The 24,501-nt window shown below is 49.9% G+C and overlaps 1 protein-coding gene across 1 annotated transcript in view; it reads left to right on the top strand.

Moving 5' to 3' along the window:
• Nucleotides 1–24,501, top strand: part of ITIH5 (inter-alpha-trypsin inhibitor heavy chain 5) — a 75,836-nt gene that overhangs the window by 13,824 nt on the left and 37,511 nt on the right. Inside the window, exons 4-7 of the mRNA XM_005291924.4 lie at nt 541–648; nt 1,452–1,696; nt 9,941–10,110; nt 13,596–13,712. Coding sequence (XP_005291981.2) covers nt 541–648; nt 1,452–1,696; nt 9,941–10,110; nt 13,596–13,712 — 640 coding nt within the window. The remainder of the gene's footprint in view (nt 1–540; nt 649–1,451; nt 1,697–9,940; nt 10,111–13,595; nt 13,713–24,501) is intronic.

Genomic DNA, 24,501 nt, shown 5'->3' with positions numbered 1-24,501 from the left:
CCACACAGTTTGCACAGCAGAGACCTGCTGGGGATAAAAATAAACAAAAAGTTTTATTTGATAGAAAAATCATAGATGTGAAGAGGAAACAGTAAGGCCTGGTCTACACAACAGAGTTAGGTCGACATGAGGCAGCTTACATTGACCTGTGTAAGCGTCTACACTACAATGTCCTCCCACTGATTTAACTCGCCCGCTACGCAGACCTAATAACTCCACCTCGCCGAGAGGCATAGTGCTTAGATCGGCGTAGTTGGGTCAATGCAATGTCCATGTAGACACTGTGTTGCTTACATCTGCTGTTGCTGCTTTTGACAGCTGCAGTCCCTGTGCCCTGGGCTGAGAGCTGCTGGGTGGGATTCTCTAAGGCCATAACCTGGTTGGCTTTAGTGGAGTTATGCCCACAGAGCACTTGGCCCGTTAGCCTATGCCCAGCACAAAAACATGCCCAGGCATTGTCAGTGCGCTAGGACGAGCCCCACGTCCAGATTTGTCTCCGTGACTGTGGATCTGTAAGACTGACGTCTCTTAACCCTACAGGATCATCGGAGACAGGATTTACCACGGGGAAGTCACTGCGAAAGTAAAGAAAACCAGCAATGAGGATAAAGAGAGGGACAATAAACATTCTAGTCCCACAGATGGTGGGTGAGTATTGTTTCCTCTGGCTGTCATTTTGGGCAGAATTCTGATGTTACCCCTTTATACCATTAAGAGGTATTTCCTTCCTTCCTCCACAGCATGGGGCAGGGATCGCTAGCAGGAGGGTTCTCTGCCAATTGAAGTCACTAAAACACAGGATTTGGGGACTTCAACAGCAGAGTCAAGGGAAGGGGTAGGGAAGGTTTTGTGGCCTGCAGCATGCAGGGGGTCAGACCAGATGATCATAATGGTCCCTTCTGACCTTAAAGTCTATGAGTCTATGAGACCTTTTTATTTCCCTGTGATAGGGCCTGAGATAGATCTAGTCTAACATAGGGACTTATACAGCCCCCGCTACCATTGGACCTGAACATCTCACAACAGCCTTTGGAGGCAGGACTGTGCTGTTATTCCCATTTTACAGATGAGGTACAGAGAGGCTAAGTGACTTGCTGAAGGTCACACAGGAAGTCTGTGACAAAGCAGGGAATTGACATGGGGTCTCATGAGTCCCAGCCTAGTTTTCTAACCACTGGACCACCCTTATTCTCCCTCTCTCTGCTCTGAACTTCAGCATCTGTCAGACTCCTATCCAAGTGTAGTAATAAGAGCCTTTTAAAATCTCTCTTCCTCTGGAAGCCTGCTGTTTATGTACCCCTGAGTATTTCTGTTGCCTGTCTTTGATCCTCATTTAACGGGGAACACTAGCTGCTGACACAAGGGACCCAGCCTCAGGAAACCGTTAACTTCAGGGTGTGGCTGACGATGTAAAAACAGCATGTGAAGGTCTCTTTGAATTTCCCTTGCAGGGAGAATGGAATGGAGACTTTCAAAGCCTCTGGCACTATTCCACGCAAAACCCACGCCATCTTCACGCTGCATTACGAAGAGCTCTTGCAAAGGCGCCTGGGAAAGTATGAGTATTCTGTCAGCATCCGGCCCCAGCAGCTCGTGGGCAGGTTACGCTTGGAGGTGAACATCCTAGAGAACTCGGGCATCCGTTCTCTGGAGGTGCTGCCGCTCCACAACAGCAAGCAGAGAGGCATCAAGAAAGGTGAATAGAGTGTGTGGCCTACAGCGGTGATTGCGTTGCCTCTTGTGAACTGGGCTGGGCCTGGTTAGTACATGTGTAATGCCGACAGATCCTGGTCGTCGGCAGCCGGGATCGAACCTGGGATCTAATGCGTGAGCCTCGTCTACTGTCTGAGCTAAAAGACACCTTTCTCTTAACCAAGCCTGTAGCAGGCTCATCAATCTTTAGCTGGTCTTGTCACCACTAGAGGGAGACAGAGTGCCACCCCAAGGAGGCATGGGTCACACATGGATGGGATTAGGTGTGAAAAATCGGGACAATGGGTGGGGGATAATAGGATCCTATATAAGAAAAAGACCCCAAAAACGGGACTGTCCCTATAAAATTGGGACATCTGGTCACTATAGATGGGATGGAAGATCTCCAGTGAAACCCCAGGCTGCTGATGGTGTTGATTGTTCAGTAGACTACACTCTTCCCTCAGAATCGGCCATAAAGCAGTATCCCCGTGTTGCATTAGGTGACACTGAGCTGCGAAGGGAGCCACCTTTTGGTGGAGTCATAAAACTGAGGCCTGGACCTTACACAACCATTGAAGACGATAGGGCACTTCTCACAAGGTAGGGAGCGGTCTGAACCCTGGTGGCCTGGCCATATGCCAGTGTGGATTTCATATTTCAGTGCCATTTCATTTAGAAACATTATTCCTTACTTCCCCTCTGAGCCACTGTGGTGCAGTGTGGTTGGCACATTCCGCCCCAGAGGTGGCTGCAGTTCAGTGCTAGGTAGCTGCTTTCTGCATTTTGACTCTCTAACTATTTGGCAGTCTCCAGCCCCGATAGGGCGGGGATGCAGTATAATGGCAATGACCATTAAGGATTTTGAGGAGCTGTAACGGTGGGAATTCAGCCTGCCTTCAGAGGTCCCTGGCTTTTGTGGCTTTGAGCCAGCATATGTGTACGTGCACGTCTAAACGGCTAAAGAAAACTTTGAATCCTATCGAAATTAGGGCCTGATCCAAAGCCCACTAAAGTCAATGGGAGTCTTTCAAATGACTTGGATGGGCTTTGAATCAGGCTTTGACTCAGATGCGACGTTCAGCATCTGAGAAGCCTCCTTCCTGGCTCCGGATCTCCTGGGAACTGCTGAAGTAACTTGTGTTTCCATCCAAGCGGACCAAAGCAGACAGGAAATCCTGCCTTTCAGAACACGGGAAATGACGGTCTTTTGCCAAAGCAGCAGAGAGCAGGTGCAATGCTGGGGGTCTAGCGTTGCCCCATAGGCTGCTCAGAGCCTATTGTTTTTTTTGCGAATGGGCAGCATGGACCATAGGATGCTATGACTTTGCCTGGAAGCCACTGCACGGTAGCAAAAACTCCAGGCTAACATCAAGTGGGAGATGGTCTTGCACTTGGATATGAGCCTGAAGGATCATGGGTCTCAAACCCAGGTCTGGGGATCCCCAGACCACAGCTGCCTCCTGGCGTCTCGCTGGTACCAGCAGGGAGCATGGGCTGGGGGCTCTTTGCTCACAAGAGGCACTGGCCACAAAGCTTCCAATTGGAGGAGATGTCCGGCCTCTCTGATTGGCTCAGACTCACTACTTGAGCCAGAAGGAAGTATGGGTAGTTGTCTGAACAACTAGGTGAATCCCTGGCTGGCTGCTCCGTTGGACCCTTCCTGTTAGCCTGACTCCTAAGCCCTGTTTTGTTCCTAATTCATGCCTTCCTGTCCTGCTCCTGGTTCCTGCTCTCCTGCCTTATTCCAGATCCCTGCTCCTACGCCCCACTCTTGGCTATTGATTCTGGCTCTGCCTCTTGGCTTGATGCCTGCCTCTGGCTCTGACCCTTGGCTCAACCCCCACCTTTGTCTCTGTTGCTGACCTGAATCTTGCTCTGACCACTAGGTCTGACCAGCTACGTCCCGGTCTGTGACAGTAGGGTCAGATCCTCAGCAGGTGTAAGTCAATATGGCTCCAGTGATTTACACTGTGTGAGGATCTGGCCTGAAACGGGTGAATATGGAATAAAACAAAAGTCTCAGTCCTATTCCTATCAAAGCTGAGGCCCGAGGATTGGGCCTGAATGCTGCTGTTGCCCAGTGAGTTCAGTGAGCCTCGGATCAGGCAGAGCATCTGCAGCCACTGTCGGTAGGAGAAAATGACAAAGGTTGCCGGTCCCCTTGATTGAGCTTAGCTGAGGTGAGGAAAAGATGTTTCCCCTTGGGGTAGTAGTGCATGGTGAGATGCATTTCTGGTGTTACGCTTTCCTCCAGAGCATCTGGCATTGATCAAGGCCAGAGACAGGATAACTGAGCAGACACACCCTTTGTCTGTTCGAGCACGCATGCTCCTGTATTGAAATGATACATGGAAAAACTCAGTATTGGAGCGGCCTATCCAAATGTGACTCTGTGAGCACCAAACATTCTGTGCAACACAGCAAGGGGTTTAAAACATTTAATAGGAAAGTTGGACCCATCCAGTTGTCTTGTTATAAAAGTCTTCTCTGGCCATTAAAGCCTATGTAAGTGAGATATCACTTTCAATGGCATGACCAGAGGAGGGGACTGGAACTCAGGACTCCTGGATTTTATTCATACATCTGCTACTCACTCACTTTTGTGGTCTAGATTGTCACCCTTATTCATGTTGAGCGGTGCCTCACTCCTCCAGTGGCAATATTGAAACCAGTAAGCTTACCTCCGGGATGAGATGTGGCTCAGTGTAAAGAGGGGGCAATCTTGGCTCTCTAAACTTGAGCAAGTCATGTAGGCGCTCTGCTTGGCTGTCCCCACCCGTAAAACAGCTACAATGAGGCCTACAGTATTTCTCGCATAGGTGTTGATTAAAATTTAAAAAGTGCTTTGAGATCCTTGAATGAAAGGCTGAATTAGCAGAATAAATGTGAATGAGAGTAACATTTTCAGAAGCACACAAGTTCCGTTTTCCAAAGTGACTTAGGCTTCCAAGTCATTTAGGTACTTTCTGAACATTTTGCCCTGAGACACAGGGGTTCCTGATTTATTCTCAGTGATTCAAACTGCCGTAGCTTGCAAATCAAAGAGAAGCTTCTACCTTCCCCCCACCAAATGCTGACCCTGAAGATTTAGCATGGGGTATGAAATCAAGCTGGGTTCCTTCTGCCTCTGTAACCATGACCAGAAATATTTGAACCCCACCAGCAATGTCTGGGTATTGAATGTTTGTGAGTGAAATGCCTACCTCCTGTAGTGATTGGCACTATGAGCACGAACCAAATGAATGAACATTTTCCAGATGGATCTAGCAATCAAAACGTACCTGGCCATCACCCAGTCAGGGATTAACCTCAGACATCTCTGAAGTGCCAAATGCTTCAGGATGCATCTTCAGGATGCATTCGGAAGAGTCAAATTCCTGTCACCTGGCTAAATGTGCACTGGCTCTGCGGTTCCAGACGTAACAAGATCCTCGTGTGTCCATAAAACACTTAAAGCAGGATGCAGATGGGACTTAAAGGCACGCAGAGAAGAGGTGCTCTCTGCTGAGGAAGGACAAGAGTTCCCACTCTCATATTTGTGAAGTAGCACAACAGTCTTTGTTGTTGCAGTGGCAATGGTGAACGTTGTATTTCTGGCTACGGATCTGAGCCACAAAGGTCAGACTCAGCTCCAGACTTCTCCACAGTTTGACAGAGGGCCTAGGTTTGGTTTGTTATAAAGATAGAGGCTGTTTGGGAATTCCGATTAGGTTTCCTCTCTGACTGACAAAGTGAAGCCAGGTCTCGCTAGTATGTTTCCTTTGTAAGCAGGCTCACAGACACACAAACCAGCTGGGTTTATGTTTTTTTCCAAAAGGAAGCCAGAGAGCACATGAGTTTGGGGAAATGATTTCCTGAGCTGGGCAGGTGTCTGCTCCCTTTCTGCCACTGTAGCATAGATAAAACAGTGCAGCAGAAGCTGAGGCCAGGAATTCCCGCTCTTTCAGATGACCTCAAAACATAGCCGCTTTCCACATGACGTCTAAACCCAGAATTCCCTATTCCTTCTGCTGAGGCCCCATCTCATCCACATCTGGTGCCCTTCTCTCCCCATGAAGCAGTTTGGTGAGAATGTTTTGCCTGCCAGGTACAGTAACCCCACATTCCCAGGTAAAACCAGACCCTGTGGTAGTTACCCCTGTTTCCTTTCCATTTTACAGCTGGTGCTCAAAACCTGGAACTGCAGGGAGGCTTTGCTTTACCCCGCTCTCCTTCCACCTCCCTAGATGCTCCCATTTGAAAGTTCCGGATGAGCTCTGGTTTGGAGCTCTGTATCTGGCCTCTCCCAAGCTCTGATCAAGTTTGAATTTGGCCTCCCCTCTACACTTCATTGCTTGGGCACTTCACTCTGTAACATCAAATGAAGACAGATGTTAAGGGGTCAATTTTAGCAGGGGCGGTTTTGCTTTTGTTGGCCCGATTTGCATTGACAGTTGAATTCTGGGGGTTAATCTAACAATTTGCCTTCGTGCCTAGCTCACTGTGGCATGAACCAGGCAGGTGGAAGCTCAAACATTTGGCTCGTGCAAGCCGTTCGTTCTGCAGGTCAAATTAGACCAGGGGTTCTCAAACTGGGGGTCGCCGAAATATAACCTCAGACTTTCCCCTCTAGGTCACTAGTTCAAATGGAGGCCAGGGTAGTAAGGAGCAGGCAGTTTTTGCTAATGTCTATTTTATTTTGACATGTCTCCAAATCACGACGGGCACTAGCTAGTTTGTTGGAGATCTCGGTGGAAAGGACAAAGATTGACTGGGCAGAGTCCAAGCCACTTCCTTGATCATTCCTGCCCCAGTTGGTGACTCTCTAGGTGACCTTGGCAAAGACACCTAACCCCTCTCTCCTGGTCTCTAATGTGTGTCATGATCTGTACAATGAGGATAACACTTGCCCACCTTTGTGAAGTGCTTTGAGATGATGAAAGGTGCTGGATAATTGCAAAGCCGTACCTAGCACTTCTTGATCTCAAAGCACTTTACAAAAGTGATTAGGTGTCATGATCCTCATTTAACAGATGGGGAAAGTGAGGCACAGAGAGGCTATCTGACTTGCCCAGTGTCATACAGGAAGCTTGTGGCAAGGCTGGAGCTAGAATCCATATCCCTAGATTCACCAGGTGGTGTACTTACCTGTGTCCAGGTAAGAGCCCCCTGAAATTTCTGTTTGAGGGAAGCACATAGGGGAAGCTTGCATAACCACTGCCTGTGATATATGATGAGAACAAAGAGGGTGCTTCCATTTCCAGTGTGATCTGGAGCATTTTACTAACACTGAAGTAGGGGTAGAGAGGTTTTTTCACCTCTGTATTTGGCACTGGTATGACCGCTGCTGGAATCCTGTGTCCATTTCTGGTGCCCACAACTGGCACCAGACAAATTGCAAAGGGATCAGGGGAAAGCCGTGAGAATGATTAAAGGATTAGAAGACATACCTTATAGTGATAGACTCAAAGAGCTCAATTTCTTTAGCTTAACAAAGAGATGATGACTCGATTACAGTCCATGAAGTATTTACGTGGGGAATAAATATTTGATAATGGGCTCTTCAATCCAGCAGAGAAAGATGTAACATGATCCAATGGCTGGAAGGTAAAGCTAGACAAATTCAGACTGGAAATAAGGTGTAAATTTGTAACAGTGAGAGTAATTACCTATTGGAGCAATTTATTCAGGGTCGTGGTGGATGCTCCATCACTGACCATTTTTAAATCAAGATTGGATGTTTTTCTAAAGATCTGCTCTGGGAATTATTTCAGGGAAGTTCTCTGGCCTACAGGAGGTCAGACTAGATGATCACAATGGTCCCTTCTGGCCACTGAATCTATGAAATATATCAGCCTACCTGGCAATGCAATTTCACTAAATGCTAGGTCTGCCTGTCAAACTCTGATAAAACCCAGGGAGGCGAAGGTGAAGCTCTCCAGGTAAATCAGAAAATGCAAATGTTCTTTTAACACAGTGTTATGAATTCTGGACAGTTTCCGCATGTTGTCAGTTAACCAAGATCTTTGAAGAGAGAAAAGATGGATGAAAAGAAGCGCCAATCCCAGCACACCTGGTGCACTGTATCTGAGGAGTGTATGTTACTCTAATCAATTCATCACATTACAGAGCAGCCTTATAAGTCAAATGGGATCAACACTGAGATAAAATCCAATAGAAGAGATATTGATTTATGACTCCTCTTGCTTTCTTCTGGGGCTGGAGAAATCTAGAGTGTACATAGCACCAAACAGTCAAAGGGCTGGTCCACACTAACCCCCCAGTTCGAACTAAGATACCCAACTTCAGCTATGTGAATAACGTAGCTGAAGTCGAAATACCTTAGTTCGAACTACAAAGAACTTACCGCGGGTCCACACGCGGCAGGCAGGCTCCCCCGTCGACTCCGCGTACTCCTCTCGCGGAGCAGGAGTACCGGCGTCGACGGCGAGCACTTCCGGGATCGATTTATCGCGTCTAGACAAGACGTGATAAATCGATCCCAGAAGATCGATTGCTTACCGCCGAACCTGGAGGTAAGTATAGACGTACCCAAAGTCATGACTCTGGGTAATTCTCTTATAAACCCATTAAGACTAATTGTTAAATAGTTTTAACACTTCCTCATTTGCATCATAGTGTCCTCTTAGGGTGTGTCTACACTGCAACTAAACGCCCGCGGCTAGCCCACCTCCACTGACTCGGGTTCGTGGCGCGCAGGCTGCGGGACTGTAAAATTGCCACGAGGGTGAAGGGTCCCGGAGCCTGGGATCCAGCCTGAGCCCGAACGTCTATGCAGCAATTTTTATCCCCACAGCCTGAGCCCCAGGAGCCCGAATCAGCTGATCCAGGCCGGCCGCGGCCGTGCCGCAGGTCTTTTATTCCAGTGTAGATGTATCCTGAGTTTCACAAATCTGGTTCAACAGGACAGGTGGACAGGAAGCATCTTCTTCAAAGAGGAGGTGACCCGGGGCCAGGATTTCACCCCTGGTGTCTTGAAATGCTTCTGGGTTTGTTTTAGATTCTGGAAACGCTGCATTAGATTCCTGTAAGTGTAGAGGGAGGTGCTTGATCCGCAGCTGGCATTGGTCAGGGTCGCCCTATTGATCTCATGGAGCGATGCTGATTACACCAGCTGAGCATCAGAGAAATTCCTCCTAGACCCTCTTGAAGCTTAAAAGGAAACCCTTCCCTGCCTCCATTACTCTGCCCTTTACTGCTCCCTCTTGCTGTTCCATGGCAGGCCCTGTTGGCTGAATGGAGGTACCTGTCCGTGTTGCTCCTGAATGAGATGGAGAGCAATGGGGCACTCTCTCAGTGTTCTAAGGGAGACTTCCTCTTCCATTGGACGACTTCACTGCTTTCCCTGCATGCGGATGTCTCCCAGTGCTTCCACTTCCAGGAGCAGCCAGTAAGAGAGGAAGGATGATCCCATGGTTAAAGTGCTAGCCTGGGACTTGGGAGATCAGATTCAATTCTCTGCTCAGTCGCAAACTACCTGTGTGAGCCTGGGCAAGACACTTGGCCTCTCTGTGCCTCAGTTTCCCATCTGTAAAATGGGCACAATGGCAGTTCCCTGCAATTGGGGGGGGGGGTAGAATAAACATTGCAAGAGCTCAAATACTATTGTAATGATGGCCATATAAGTACCTCCGGTTGACAACAGCGGACCTACATCAATTGACCTCAGCTGAGAACTTCACCGAGTTTTCAACATGTACTAAAAATGGATGTAGGCACACCCGAATTTTGGGGAAATGCAAGACTAGATCCAAACTCTGACCAATCTGCAATTCATATAGCAGGGTGCTGGGGTACTTTGGAGCCTATACAGGTACAATCTCACTGAAATGCAGCTACCTTTAAGAGAGGGAAGCAAAGAACTGCCCCACTCAGCAAGGCATTAGCCCACGACCTGGGGACAAACGTCTTCTCTTTAAAAAAGTGGTAAGAGTACTTTAACAGTCAATCAGAGAAGACCCAGCCTTCAGGTTTAAGATCACCCCCAAAAATAACGTCAAGGCTGGGAAGTTAACTAAATCTGTCCATCCCCCCATAAGGTTTCAGGGCTGGGTGCAGTCAGAGTTGCGAGGGGAAAGGGTCATTCTTATTTTATTGCAGCTACTTTGTTCTTCCCCGGAACAGTCACAAATGCTCAATACACCTCATGGCCTGGTAATTCCCCGTGAACTGCGCTGAGTCACGGTGAATCTGTCCGACATAAATAGAAACGCTGTAATATCGCTGGTTGTGTTTTCCCTACCAGATGACATCTCCCCGCCGCCATCTACCGTGATCGGCCAGACGAAAACGTTAGCCAAAGTGACCTTCAGTCCCAGTGTGGTTCAACAAACCCAGATTGCCCGCAATGGCATTCTGGGGGATTTTATCATTCGATATGATGTCAACAGGGAGCTGAATGTCGGGGATGTGCAGGTACAGTATGCATGCCTCACCTTCCTTGTGCTATCCACTATGCCAGAGGTGGCTGAACAGTGTTGGATGCCCACGTTCCATAACAAATTTTCCCCAATTGAGGGTCATTTCTGCAGCTCGTAGGAGCCTAACGGCCACATCTAAGTGGTGTAACATTGACCAGATTGCAGCCACCCTCGTACTGCCAACCCCACCGATGATTAATATCCCCTTCCCCCCAAAAATCACAAGACTGGCTTAAAAATCATGAGATTATATCTTTTAAAGAACAAATGTTGGGTTCTCTTTTGTTGCCTTTTGGTTTCCCAGCCTCTAGACCAGGGGTAGGCAACCTATGGCACACGTGCCGAAGGCGGCACACGAGCTGATTTTCAGTGGCACTCACACTGCCCGGGTCCTGGCCACCGGTCCGGGGGGCTCTGCATTTTAATTTAGTTTTAAATGAAACTTCTTAAGCATTTTAAAAACCTTATTTACTTTACATACAACAATAGTTTAGTTATATATTATAGACTTAGAGAAAGAGACCTTCTAAAAAGGTTAAAATGTATGACTGGCACGCGAAACCTTAAATTAGAGTGAATAAATGAAGACTCGGCACACCACTTCTGAAAGGTTGCCAACCCCTGCTCTAGAGTGTCCTTTCTCACAGGATAGAAGCTTGCTTTTTTCAAAAGACATGAAAACTGAGATTCGAATGCAGTCTGATTCTGGCAGTTGAGCCTTTAAGAAACAACCGCTATTGGGAGACTTGTGAGCCAATCCTCAGAGCTGGCAACACTGACACCCCTTATCTTGAATGTGACTCAGCGGCGGCAACTAGTCCCTGTATGTGATACTCCATCTTTAGCTGAGTAGCTTCCTTCCAGATCATTGCGTGCCTTTGTAGTCTACCAGAGCCACACCTCTATGATCAAGATGAGCGCAGTCATTACACTGCTCATTGGACCACATGTTGGCTTCTCTTGTCACAGAGTATGTGTTCTTCATACACCACTGATATGCAACAGCAACACAAGGGAACTCTCACTACTACATAAGAACATCTGTCCCCGCAGGGAACTAGTTAAATCCCACATGATAGATAACTAAAACTCAGAGCCCAAGCATGCACTTTAATCTTTTAGCGTTAAAGATTCACATGAAAGGGGACAATGGAAAAATTATATGTAAGAAAACAGTCAAATCAAAGTCACCCGGCAGCTCTACCCACATACCTAGCAATTTTTCACATAAGCCAAACTGCAGCTATTAGTAAATGACAGATTTAGTGAACAGAACGCAGATGGCTATGGTTGGTGGCTCTAAACAGGCACACAAAGAACAATATCCCTTTTAGCTCCACCAGCTATTCACATAGGCTGAAAAATCACCCCTGTGTGAAGACCTACGTAAGTCCTATTTTGATGGCTTCAGTGGGGACGTGGCCAGCCACACGGCCTCTGCACAATGTCTCAGCACACGAGTGCACTTCAAAGTTCAGTGTATGCGTATTTTTAAATAGATTCACAGATTCCGAGGCCAGAAGGGACCATTGTGATCATCTAGTTCAGTGGTCTCCAACCTTTTTTGTCTGGACGCCAGACGACGAGCCACGGACCGTGGCGGCGGACAAGCATCTGCCGAAATGCCGCTGACAAACGGCAACGTCAATAGGCGTCGCCGTCGAAATGCCACCAAGAAGCAGCATTTCGGCGGATGCTCATCCACCGGCCAGTACGCAGGCGCACTTAGACACCCCGGCAGGCGCCACGGCACCCGCGGGCACCGCGTTGGGGACCCCTGATCTAGCCTGACCTCCTGCATAACACATGCCAGAGAACTGCCCCGAAAGAATTCCAAGAGCAGAGGTTTTAACAAAACATCCACTCTTGATTTAAATATTGCCAGTGATGGAGAATCCACCACAACCCTGGGGAAATTGTTCCAGTGATTAATTACCCTCACAGTCAAAAATATATGCCTCATTGCCATCTGAATTTGTCTAGCTTCAACTCCCAGCCATTCGATGGTGTTAGACCTTTCCCTGCTAGACTGAAGAGCCCATTATTGAATATTCATTCCTCGTGTTGGTACTCAGAGACTGTTAAGTCACCCTTTCACCTTCCCTTTCTTAAGCTAAAGAGATGGTGGTCCTGGAGTCTGCCACTACCAGGCCTGTTTCTAAGCCTTTAGTCAGTTTTGTGGCTCTTCTCTGAACCCTTTCCAGCTTAGCAACGTCCTCCTTGAATTATGGCAAGTGGTTCTGCACCACCTATTATGAGGCAACTTGCTCCCACCTCTGTTTGAAATCCATGTCCAAGCCTTCATCCTCTTTCACCTAGACCAGAGGTTCCCAAATGTTTTTTTGCGGAGCCCCCACTTCGGTGATTCATGTCTCATGTGTGACCCCCTCACAGGGGCACAGGAGAGGAAGGGGGTCCGGGAACTCACGGGGGCCAGAGGCAGGGCAGGCGGGGTGCTTGGTACCCCCCGGGTCAGGGTGATGCTCACCACCTGGCAGTTGAAGAAGCCTTCCTCTCTCGCAGCTGTTGGGTGGTCTTGGCTGCCAGGACCCAGCTCCCTGCCTGTCTTGCGCCCACCTGCCCAGGGGAAGCAAATGGGGCCATGCTGAAGGGTTGGGGTCAGCAGGGAAGGCTGCTCCCTGTGAGTACCCGGGCCCCTGCCAGACACAGCCCCCTCCTGACCTTGGCACAGCCCTGTCCACTTCCCCTGGGCTTTTTCCAGCAGGGGAAGCAGACGCCCTGGAGTTACACTGAAAGGCCAGGTTCAGGAGGGGGCTCTGTGCAGCAGGGGACTCAGCGCTGCCGGGGTGCAGCCTTCGGCTCCCCACTCACAGAGTCACTGTCGGCCTCCCCAGCGGAGGTGGGTAGCTGCCGGTTGGGGGCTGCTGCAGCTGTGGCAACAGGGGAGCAAGACACACAGAGAGCCTTGTCCCAGCAGCTGAGACCACCCACACAGCCCCGTCCGCTTCTCCTGCCGGGCAGAGCTGCCTGCTGCCCCTGACCCTTCAGTCCGGTCCATCCTCAGACAACTCCAGTTGTTCAGGAGCCAGTCCAAAGCCGCCTGCCTTGTCTTTAACCCCTGCCTGGCCTTGCCCTCAGTTGTCTCCCCCATTCCCTGCTTCCTTTAGCCCTACCTTGTCCTCTTTGTGGCTCCGGCCAACCGGAACAGCCTTCCTGTCTCCCTCCATGCCACTGACTCCTTCAAAATCTCAGCTGAAAATCTCTCTTCCCCATTCAACCAGAACCACTTAATTCTTTTCTGCCTCCGCTCTGATTCCCCGTTGCACCATGCAGCAGCGTCTAGCTCTGCTCAGTGTTTAGTGACGTCATGGGTACGAAAGATGCTATCAGAATTAAGGACCAATCCTGCTCCCACTGACTTTACTGTTGACTTCACTGGGGGCAAAGGTGTCCTGGTGATGAGTGTGGTTGACAATATTGTGACCTGCCACGTGTCCTTGACTTTCCCCCCTCCCTCAGATCCTGAACGGATACTTCGTGCATTACTTCGCCCCCCAGGATCTCCCGCCGCTGCCGAAGAACGTTGTGTTCGTGCTGGACAGCAGTGCCTCCATGTTGGGAGCAAAGCTCAGACAGGTGAGGCAGGGGATGCTATGCGATGCAGAGTGGTTTGCTGTGAGGTTACCATGATGACCACTTAGGCTGGTAGCCTGGCTACCAGGGCTACGGGGAAATTCCGTGGGAAGCCCCCGGCACCAGGAGGCCCGTGAGGCATCTCAGCATTTGGAAGGAAAAGGAAGAGGAAGAGGATGGAGACATTACAGAGCGGGGCTCATGCAAACCCTGAGCAAAATCCAGGCCTCACTGAAGCAGTGGCGGATTAACTCTCGGGCCCAGGGGCCCCAGGCAATTTGCAGGCCCCCGTAGGAGTGCTGGAGACTGTATAGAAGTGGGGGGATCATCGCTGCTGGCACTGTGGCCCCACCCCCTGCTCGTCCTCTTGCCCCTGGCACTAGGCTGTGGTAGGGTGAGCATATTTCCTACAGGGAAAATGGGATGCCACGCGGGGCTTGCCTGAGCCCCGCTCCCCCCACCCTACAGAGCTGGCCTGAGCTGCTCACCTGAGCCCTCCACTTCTCCCACACGGGGCTGGCCTGAGCCCCCCTCCACCTGCCCTGGGTTGGGGGCTGGGGTGCCCGAGAGCAGCCCCTGGCCCATGTCCCCGCCCCCTGAGGCACGCCACCCAGGGTAGGTGGAGGGTCTGGGGCTCACCGGGCAGCTCTTGCCATGGCTTGACTCCGGCTTCCAGTCAGGCTAGGGGGCGGGGTCTTGGGGGGAAGGGGAGGAGCAGGGGGGGTGGGGCCGCATGGCGAGAGGAATGTGGGGGGCCCAAATGTTCTTTGTGCCCAGGGCCACAATAAATCTTAAGCTGCCTCTGTGCTGAAGTCAATGGCAAATCTCCTACTGACTTCAATAGGGCCCGGATTTCACCCCGGTCTCTGAGAGCTGAGTGCCGCTCCCACAGCTGCCAAGTGGCAGCAGCTGCCGGAAAGAGAGGGCAAATGGGGCAAAGTCTGGGGAAGCCTAGAATCTAGGCTTGATCTGTAGGACCACAACCCTCCCAACAGCTGCCTCCTTTCCCCTCATCTCGTCTCCTCCCCTTCTAGGCGAGGATTAGCCAGAGAGGCCAGCGCTGCTGAAAGCCCCCTGGCCGGTCCAGTAAATGGAGAGCCTGCACCTTTACCTAGCACAGGTTTAACCATGCCCCATCAGGCAATGACACCCGTCATTTCCAGACAGGCTAAAATGCTGCTGTGGGGGATCTGCACAAGGGGGGAAGCTGGTACGAATCTGCAGGGGCAGTGCTGGGTTGGAGGCATGTCCAATGTGGCTTGGGGTTGGGACATATAATTAAGATGGGTGAATGACATATAATCAGCCCATCCCACCTCCTTCTCAGGTTCCCTGGTTAGCTCCGCTGACTGCTGGTACAGCCCAGAGCCGTCTTCTGGGGTTAATTTATTTGGCTGCCAACACTGGCACTAATTTAGCAGATGTAAACCTAGTCTCGAGAGTTTGAACCATGATATTTAGACAAAGCCTTAACTACATGCAGCCCTTGAAAAGAGGCAGATCTGTACCAGCATGTGCCTCTGAAACCTCTGTGGTTCCAAAATTCCACGTAACACTGGACTGTCACAGCACATTGAATCAAGGATTTTGCTGTAATGGCCCCTTCTCCCTGCCTCGCCAAGCCCTGATTACTAGAGAAGTGCTCATCGGCGAAACAGCTCCTACTTGCTACTTCTGTGGCAATCCAGAGAGGACTCCAGAAAGACGCCATGGACCCTATGCTCTGGGCAGACTCGGAGTAGCTTTTTCCCCCCAGCCTGTGTATTTGTGTTTTAAATTCTGCTCTAACTAAGGGGCTGGGATTTGAGTCTGTGTGCAAGGAGCTGGCTGGGTTTAGGAGCAGGTTTCCCAGGGTTAATCCCGGGCCATGCTGTTTGGAATAATAGCATGAACAAGAAATGCTAATGCCCCATAATCTTAGCCCTCGTCAGGAGGAAAATAAAACCCTTTAGTGGTAAAAGGTTAATCCTTCAATTCAAGATAATACTGGGGCAGTTCACACCGACTCTTGGCAGGCTGGTCATTCAGTGCCTTAATCCCCTGGTTCAGCATTACCTTGCTTGCTGAACACTTTATCCCCCGTTTCCAGCAAGCGGGGCTGGTGGATGGGTTTTGGCTTTCTCCGTCCAACGTAAGAGACAACACAGGCGCTTTTCAGCCAAACAACACAGCAGCAGAATTTCAGGGGTCTGTTAGCAAAGCTGCTTTCGCAGACACATGTAGTTGGGCCTGCACTCAATAGCCCGTACGTCTTTATTTAGAAACCACGCTCATGTGTTCATTTAGTTAGCTGCAGGTTTGCCATACAAGCCCTGGGGGAGGTAATTCAATGTACTAAAAGGCACTTGATTTTAGCTTTCAGGGGAGGTGGTTAGATTTAGTTGAAGCTGTCGCTTCTAAAGGAAGATATAGGATAATTATATATTATATAAGCAAGTCTATTGTAAAATAGCTAATAGAGAGGCAGGGCCTGCCCAGGTACGCATGGACAAAGACAAATTGCTTATGGATAACTGGGTAAACTAGGTGTATGTCTGGTAAGTAAGTTAGTGCCAGTGTTGGTAGTCAAATAAATTACCCCACAATGACTGTTCTAGGCGTAGCGTGACCAGATGTCCCAATTTATAGGGAACGTCACGATATTTGGGGCTTTTTCTTAAATAGGCGCCTATTACCCCCCATCACCTGTCCCAATTTTTCACACTTTCTGTCTGGTCACCCTATCTGGGCAGGGGCGGAGGATGTGGGGAATTGACACGAAAGCTTATGCTCCAATACATCTGTTAGTCTTAAAGGTGCCACAGGACTCTCTGTTGTATAATAATGTAGCAGGCTTTTGAAATCCTCTGCACTACATGGGACTGGAATCCCGGCCTCATTGAAATCGCTGCCCAAACTCCCATTGACTTCAATGGGACCAGGATTTCACCCCCGGTGGGCAGCTCTTACAGGTGACCTCATGCTTCTGGTCCAGCTGTGCGAGTTCTTTTTCTGCTCCTCTCCTCTTCTTTTCACTATGTGCCAACTAGTCGGTTCCCCCCGTCTTGCTCTCTTTCCCAAGTATCAGTGTCTTTGAAGAGACAGAACATACGGCTTCAAATCCATTTAGTGCCAGCAGCTTCTCAATGTTTCTGTGAAAGAAACATTTTTCTCCATTGTGACAGTCCAGCAGGGAAGCAAGGCCTCCATTGCTTCTTTCTGCTGTGGTCCTAACAGCATTTGAACTCGGGTCAGACCCTCATGTTGTGTAAATCAGATTTAGTGGTGCTATGACGCTTTACACCAGATGAGGATCTGGTCCTGGGTGTGTCACTCTCCCTACAGCACTTGGCAGACAGGGCATTTGTCAGAGGCAAGAAATTCCAGAGTAGGATACATGATATAAATACTTTACGCACTTGAGATCTAGCAGGTGGCTATTGTTGTTATGCTGGCAAGGAAAGTGCCTAAAGTGTTTTGTCCCTTCATTTGCAAGGCGAAATGGTAGAACATAGAACATGGAAGAGCTGTGTTAAGTATGAGTCTGAAGGAAATGGGGTCTATGCAATTCCGGCAAAGAATTGGGAAGCACTAAGTTTAGCACATGGGATCAGCCTAAGTTACGTCGGCATACAGTCGCTGCAGTAAATACATCGCTCATGTGTGATCTCACACAACGTTATAGCCAGCCATTTGGAAAAAAAGCTCAGAAGGATCAGACTAATCCATTCAGGGTGGTTTTAGTTTTTAAGCTTCAGTTCAGCTCTCTGACCAAACTTTTAGAAAGTCACAATTAGCTAAGAATGAGATCCCGGTTCCCAGGGATTGAGGTCTTACTGGGTTTGCTGAGTGTTCTCCTCAGGTGGATTTGCTTTTGTCACCGGTCATGTCCTTAGAAAAGTCTGAGCACCTTGTATAAACATTTCTCTGCCTCTCCATGCCTTGACGCTCAGCCCTCTTTTGAGTAGTTTCAAGTTGATTCGATTGATTGCGTGGATTCTGAGTGTCAGCAACCATCAGGACCGTTTGACACCTTCCCTGCCCTACACAAAAGAAACTCCCTGTGTTGCTGAAGAACTGGCTGTGGGCTCTTTGACCTGGTCTACACTAGGGGGGGATCGATCTAAGTTGAGCAACTTCAGCTATGTGAATAACTTAGCTGAAGTCGATGTACTTAGATACTTACCACGGTGTCGTCACTACGGTAAGTCGACTGCTGCCGCTCCCCCATTGACTCCACCTGTGCCTCTTGCCGAGCTGGAGTACAGGAGTTGGCAGGAGAGCGCTCGGGGATCAATTTATTGCGATAAATTGATCTCCGCTGGATCGATCGCTGCCCACCGATCCGGCCGGTGTGGGCTTTGAGCACTCCAAGACCTCAGCATACTGGGAGTCGGAGGCCAGATTCCGGCTTTCAGTGGGATTGCTGCCCGCCGATCCGGCTGGTAGTGAAGTGCTAATCTGAATGGTGGCTGCTCTCCAGAAAACCCTACCTTAAACTGCCAAGGAGCCACTGAGCAAAATCCTAATCCTAATTGCAGCCTTCAGTGATTTCCAAAGCTACTATGTGAACAGCTGCCAGCCTTTCTGGTTTTATCTGGAGATTTACAAATGTGTCTACCCAACCGGGAACATAGGATGAACATAGAGAAATTTTATACAATGTGCCCAGCATAGAGTCTGTCAATATAGAAGCCTCCCACTCCAGAATAGAGTAGAATAGAGTCACTTGCATCACTCCCATTAGATGAAAATATGGGTGAACCACTGGAAACATAGGATCTGCCAGACTGGATCAAACCCAGCTAGTCCAGTGTCCCGTCTCTGACCATGACCAGAATGAGATACTTCAGAAGAAGGTGCAAGAACCTCACACTAGTCAGATGTGGGATAATGTGTCTTCCACAACATCCCAAAGGCCATAAAATTGAGGCTAAATCAGCCCACCCAGGGAAGTGAATGCAAGACCTGGATACCTCTGGAAGTTCAACTCTCAGGACTGTTGGCAAAATCTCAGCTATGTTGATGAAGGGGAGCTGCTGCATCTCATGTAGAGGCCAGACCATAGAGGGCTTTATATGTCCATATTAACTCTTTGAATTGGGCTCAGAGTACATAGGAAGTAAGGATAGTGCAAGTTTTGAAACTGAAATACTATTAGAGCCTGACCCAAAGCCCAGTGAAGTCAATGTGGCAGTCTTTTCATAGACTCCAGTGAGCTTTGGATCAAGCCTCTAGTTAGTACATCATGAGATGGGATGAGCCCATGTACTGCTGAAGTGATATTGACTTCTCTCCAAAATGAGTCTTTTATTGTGCAGTCTTTGCAACCCAGAACGCTTACGCAAGACATCTTCAGGTCTTCTGAGCTCTGACCATGCCTAATACCTTATGAGCTAGAGATGTCATGGAATTGCTTCACTCATCACCCACATGCAGCTACCTCTGGGGTGGGTGGAAGGCAGCAGCTGTTTAACAGCAAGCCGCAGCACTTCATAACACGTTTACAAGAGGCAGCGAAGAATATCGTCCCTGTAGATTGGCTGACTGTGGGCAAGATATCATGATCTATATTGCAATCTGCTTGGAAGCATTCAGCACGTTTGCAGGTGCATCCCTGGGGCTTGATACAGAAGAGACATGGAACGTGTGTAAGGGAACAAGCAAACTGGAAGATGTTTTTAGTCGGGGAACGTCTGACTCTGGAATAGGCCATGACAGGCAACAGACATGCTGCAGTTGGAGCCCTGCCCTTCCAAATGGGGGTGGAAATATGTGCTTCCGCACAGGCAAACCCACACATAGTCTACTAAGGATCGTTGCATCAGGCAGAGCGACCACGGGTGATCGCATCGCACCAGGCGTCGCTAGCGAAGTTCCCAGATCTGGCTCAGTGGGATTTGTGTGCTGGAATGACTTGAAAAGTGCCGAAGAAGTAAACATCAACTTTCCTGGTGCTGTCCTTGCTTTTCCATTCACAGCTGTTTAAAATGTTTCTCGCCCTGTGGCTGGCAGTAAGGTCCCATATGCCAGCCAGCTAATGCGCTCATAAAAGCCGGCTGGGTTCCATGCAGTACATCGCTGCCGGTAAGTGCATTGACAGACTTTTTATCGAAACTGCAGATGATTGGTAGGGTGGGGAGACAGAGGAAAGAGTCCAGTGACAGCTACCGTTTGCAGGTCCACCAGTTTGGAGCCCGTTCTGCAGTCCTTACTCAATTGGGACAGTGTCAGCTAGTGGTTAGGGCACAGGAATGCGAGCCAGAGCGGGGTTCTGTTGGTAGCTCAGCCACTGAGCTGCTGTACGACCCTGGGCAAGTCACTTTCCTTTTCTGTGCTTCTGTTTCCTCACATACTTTTTGTCCTGTCTATTTAGCTCAGTGGTGCCCAACCTTTTCCTCTTGTGCCCCTCCCATCCTTACCAGTAATGGAATCTGTCCACACCTCCTCCCCCATTACTGCACAGCCATGGCTTCCTCAGATGAGGCGCTTGGGCTGACGGCAAGCTCGGGGTGGAGCAGGGGGCGGAGGGGAGCTGTGGCTGGGGACGGAGCTGGGCTGGGGGCAGAACAGGGGGTAGAGTGGAGCTGCAGCTGGGGCTGGAGCGGTGCTAGGTGGCGCTCCCTCCTCGCCCCTCATGGAGGCTGGCCTGGGCCCCGCTGCAAGTCCCCTCGAACATTCCTCTGTTCTCCCCCTCCAGGTGGGCATGCCCCACAGGTTGGAGACCACTGATCTAGAACATAAACTCTGTGGGGCAGGAATTGTCTCTGATGTATGTACAATATCTAGCACCAGGGAGATTTAATCTCTGTATGGGCCTAAGACATCACTGTAGTACAGATAACGGTTGCTGGAGACCCACCAAAAAAATTAGCGGGTGCTTAGCACCCACAGGCAGCCGGCTTCCTCCCGCCTCCCAGCGTCTCCTGCCTGCTGGTGGCCCTGCTAATCAACTCCTCCCCCTCCCTACCCTACGCCTCCTGCCCACCACAATCAGCTGTTCCGCGATGTGCAGGAGACGCTGGGAGGGAGGGGGAGGCGCGGGGACGGGGCGCGCTGGGGGAAAGGGGCGGAACTGGGTGGAAAGAGGTGGGGAAGAGGCGGGACGGGGTGGAGCAGGGGTGGGGCCTTGAGGAAAGAGGTGGAGTGGGGGCGGGGCCTGGGGAAGAGCAGGGGCAGGAAAAGGCAGGGCAGGGCGGGGGTGGGGCTTGCAGGACGGGGGTGGAGTGGGGGTAGGGTCTAGGATGAGCAGGGGTTGAGCACCCCCGAGGACAGAAGAAACCAGCTCCCAGGGCACATTCTACACTGTTTACTCACTTCTGACTAGATAATCGTGATGGTCCCTTCTGGCCTTAAAGTCTCTGAGGCAGTGTTATCTGGTGGTTAGAGCCCAGGACTGTGAGTTTGCTCAAAACAAGTGTAATAGCTACATTGTCCAAAGCACTGCATCTGGAACCCAGGTCTTCCAGAACTAAAAAGACCATGAGTTACCACAGCTTGCCCTACTTGGGCTATAACAGATTCAAATCGTCTGTGGACTGGGCACAGAGTGGGACCTGTATCACATTCCCCAATGGATTACATAAAAATACAATGTTCTCAAAACTTGCCAAAAATTGTAGTGACCACCAGGCTGGTGGCATTCGGTCAAATGCTGTGAGAAAAGATTGTTTCCTCCATGTAGCGTGTGAAAACGATTGTAGGATAATTGAAATAAAAAGCATAACCTCCCAGGCCTCTGTTTGATTCTCACTGACCCGAGTAGCGGCTAATTGATGTTGAAATCCAGTTGAGTGCATCTGCTCGACGTATGAACTCCTTTTGACATTGTGACAGCCGTAGATCTGTCTTGCAGGGTGTAGGGGGAAGGGATCAAGTGCTTGGAATATTTTTCAGGCCTGGGGACTGACTGACTGTCTTCTGAGGACAAACTGGGAGAGAGACATTAGGCAATGAATCAAGGGCAGAGGGTAACGTCTCTTCCCTTGGCATTGACCTTTTAATTATTAGTTCCATGGAAACTGTTTGTGGTGATGAGGGTTGGGGTTTTAGTATGAGATGTGCCTGTTAAAAGATTCCATTTAAAACAAATCCAGCGAGAACAAGAATGTAGGGCTTCATTCGCCACTGTATTGCTCTGGCTTATAACTATGGGACTCCATTGTTTTCAATGGACCTACTCCAGTATGACTCCAGTATAATACAGTGGTGATACCTTTAAACCTGAGAGACTTTAACTTGCCCAAGTCTGTCTCGCATCAAGTATATTTACAAAAACATTTAGGATTCAAATTTAATCTGGGCTGCAGAGTCGATAATTAATGTATATAATACTTACCATTTATATAGTGTTTTGCATGTTCGAAACACTTTATGCACATTAATTAGCCCTGTAAGGAGGGTAAGATTCTATCTGTCTAACCTTTGTGGATCTGTGGCCATCATTCCCTGTAGTACCCAAGTGCCTCACAATCTGTAATGCACTTACTCTCACACTGCCTCTCTGAGTGTTGTTCAAAGGGGAAACTGAGGCACAGAGTGACGTGACTTGCACAGGGTTATACAGGAAGTCTGCAACAGGGCAGGGAATTGAACCTAGAGCAGTGCTTCCCAAACTTGTTCCACCGCTTGTGCAGGGAAAGCCTCTGGCGGGCCGGGCCGGTTTGTTTACCTGCCGTGTCCGCAGGTTCGACTGATCGCTGCTCCCAGTGGCCGCGGTTCGCTGCTCCAGGCCAATGGGAGCTGCTGGAAGTTGCGTGGGCCGAGGGTCATACTGGCCACCGCTTCCAGCAGCTACCATTGGCCTGGAGCCACTGGGAGCCGCGATCGGCCGAACCTGCGGACGCGGCAGGTAAACAAACTGGCCTGGCCCACTAGGGGCTTTCCCTGCACAAGCGGCAAAACAAGTCTGGGAACCATTGACCTAGATGGGTGGCAGCTAATGCCCTAATAACTAGACCATCCTTCTCCCAAGCCCTCTTTGCAGATAGGGAAACTGAGGCAGAAAAGTAACTTCCTCGAGGCTACATAGTGAATCTGTGATGCCCAATTATTAGCAAGGAACCACATTCAGGGCAGCAAGGCTGGCCAGCACAGTTATCCTTTTGTGACGGCTCTGTGTTGTGAAGAATAGCTACAGCCAAACTCTGGGCCCTCGCTGGCAGTGTCAGTGTCAAAACCCCTGTTGCCTGGATCGTACAGGAATTGCTCTTGGTTGTGTGCTGGCCATCTGCCTGGAGGAGATCACACAGACACTCTGAAAAGGAAGGTGAATGGCAGTCTGTGGCCTGCAAGGTGTTGACTTCAAAGAAAAGAACAGACTGTCTGCTCCGAACAGCGGGCATAGAGTGAAGGAGGGAACAATGCAGCAGAACCCGGGAAGGAGCTCTGGTTTAAAAGCTCCTGGACTAAATCCTGCCTTAGGGTATGTCTACACTACGGGATTAATCCGAATTTAGATAATTCGGATTTGAGAAACAGGTTGTATAAAGTCGAAATGAATGCGGCCACACTAGCACATTAATTCGGTGGTGTGCGTCCAAGTACTGGGGCTAGCGTCGATTTCTGCACCGTTGCACTGTGGGTAGCAATTCCATAGCTATCCCATAGTTCCCGCAGTCTCCCGCGCCCATTGGGATTGTGGGTTAAGATCCCAGTGCCTGATGGGACAAAAAACATCGTCGCAGGTGGTTCTGGGTACAGCCTCACTTCCTCCCTCCCTCCCTCCCTCCCTGCATGAAAGCAACGGACGGCAGACAACCATTTTCGCGCCTTTTTTCCTGGGTGGGTGAACACTGCAGACTCCATACCACGGCAAGCATGGAGCCCGCTGAGGTCAAGACAGCACTCATGAATATTGTAAACACCTCGCGCGTTCTCGTGGAGTTTATGCTGAGCCAGGACCAGAAAAACGAGGAGAGGAGGCAGCGGCAGCGGCAGCGGCAGCGCAGCGACAAGCATGATGAGGACATGGACACGGACACGGATACAGAATTCAGTGAAACCACAGGCCCCGGTGCTTTGGAGATCATGTTGTTAATGGGGCAGGTTATAGCCGTGGAACGCCGATTCTGGGCAAGGGAAACAAGCACAGACTGGTGGGACCGCATAGTGTTGCAGGTCTGGGACGATTCCCAGTGGCTGCGGAACTTTCGCATGCGTAAGGGCACTTTCATGGAACTTTGTGACTTGCTGTCCCCTGCCTTGAAACGCCAGAATACCAAGATGAGAGCAGCCCTCACAGTTGAGAAGCGCGTGGCGATAGCCCTGTGGAAGCTTGCAACGCCAGACAGCTACCGGTCAGTCGGGAATCAATTTGGAGTGGGAAAATCTACTGTGGGGGCTGCTGTGATGCAAGTAGCCAAAGCAATCACTCAGGTGCTGCTACGAAAGTTTGTGACTCTGGGAAATGTGCAGGCCATAGTGGATGGCTTTGCTGCAATGGGATTCCCTAACTGTGGTGGGGCGATAGACGGAACCCATATCCCTATCTTGGCACCGGAGCACCAAGCCACCGAGTACATAAACCGCAAGGGGTACTTTTCAATGGTGCTGCAAGCACTTGTGGATCACAAGGGACGTTTCACCAACATCAATGCGGGCTGGGCGGGAAGGGTTCATGACGCTCGCGTCTTCAGGAACACAACTCTGTTTAAAGGGCTGCAGCAAGGGACTTACTTTCCGGACCAGAAAATAACCGTTGGGGATGTTGAAATGCCCATAGTTATTCTTGGGGACCCAGCCTACCCCTTAATGCCATGGCTCATGAAGCCATACACAGGCAGCCTGGACAGGAGTCAGGAGCTGTTTAACT

The sequence above is a fragment of the Chrysemys picta genome, chromosome 1 (genome assembly GCF_011386835.1).
Source record: "Chrysemys picta bellii isolate R12L10 chromosome 1, ASM1138683v2, whole genome shotgun sequence".
In the NCBI taxonomy this organism is placed as follows: Eukaryota; Metazoa; Chordata; order Testudines; family Emydidae; genus Chrysemys; species Chrysemys picta.
Note: the sequence above shows the minus strand (reverse complement) of the source record. Positions and strands in the feature narration are given on the sequence as shown.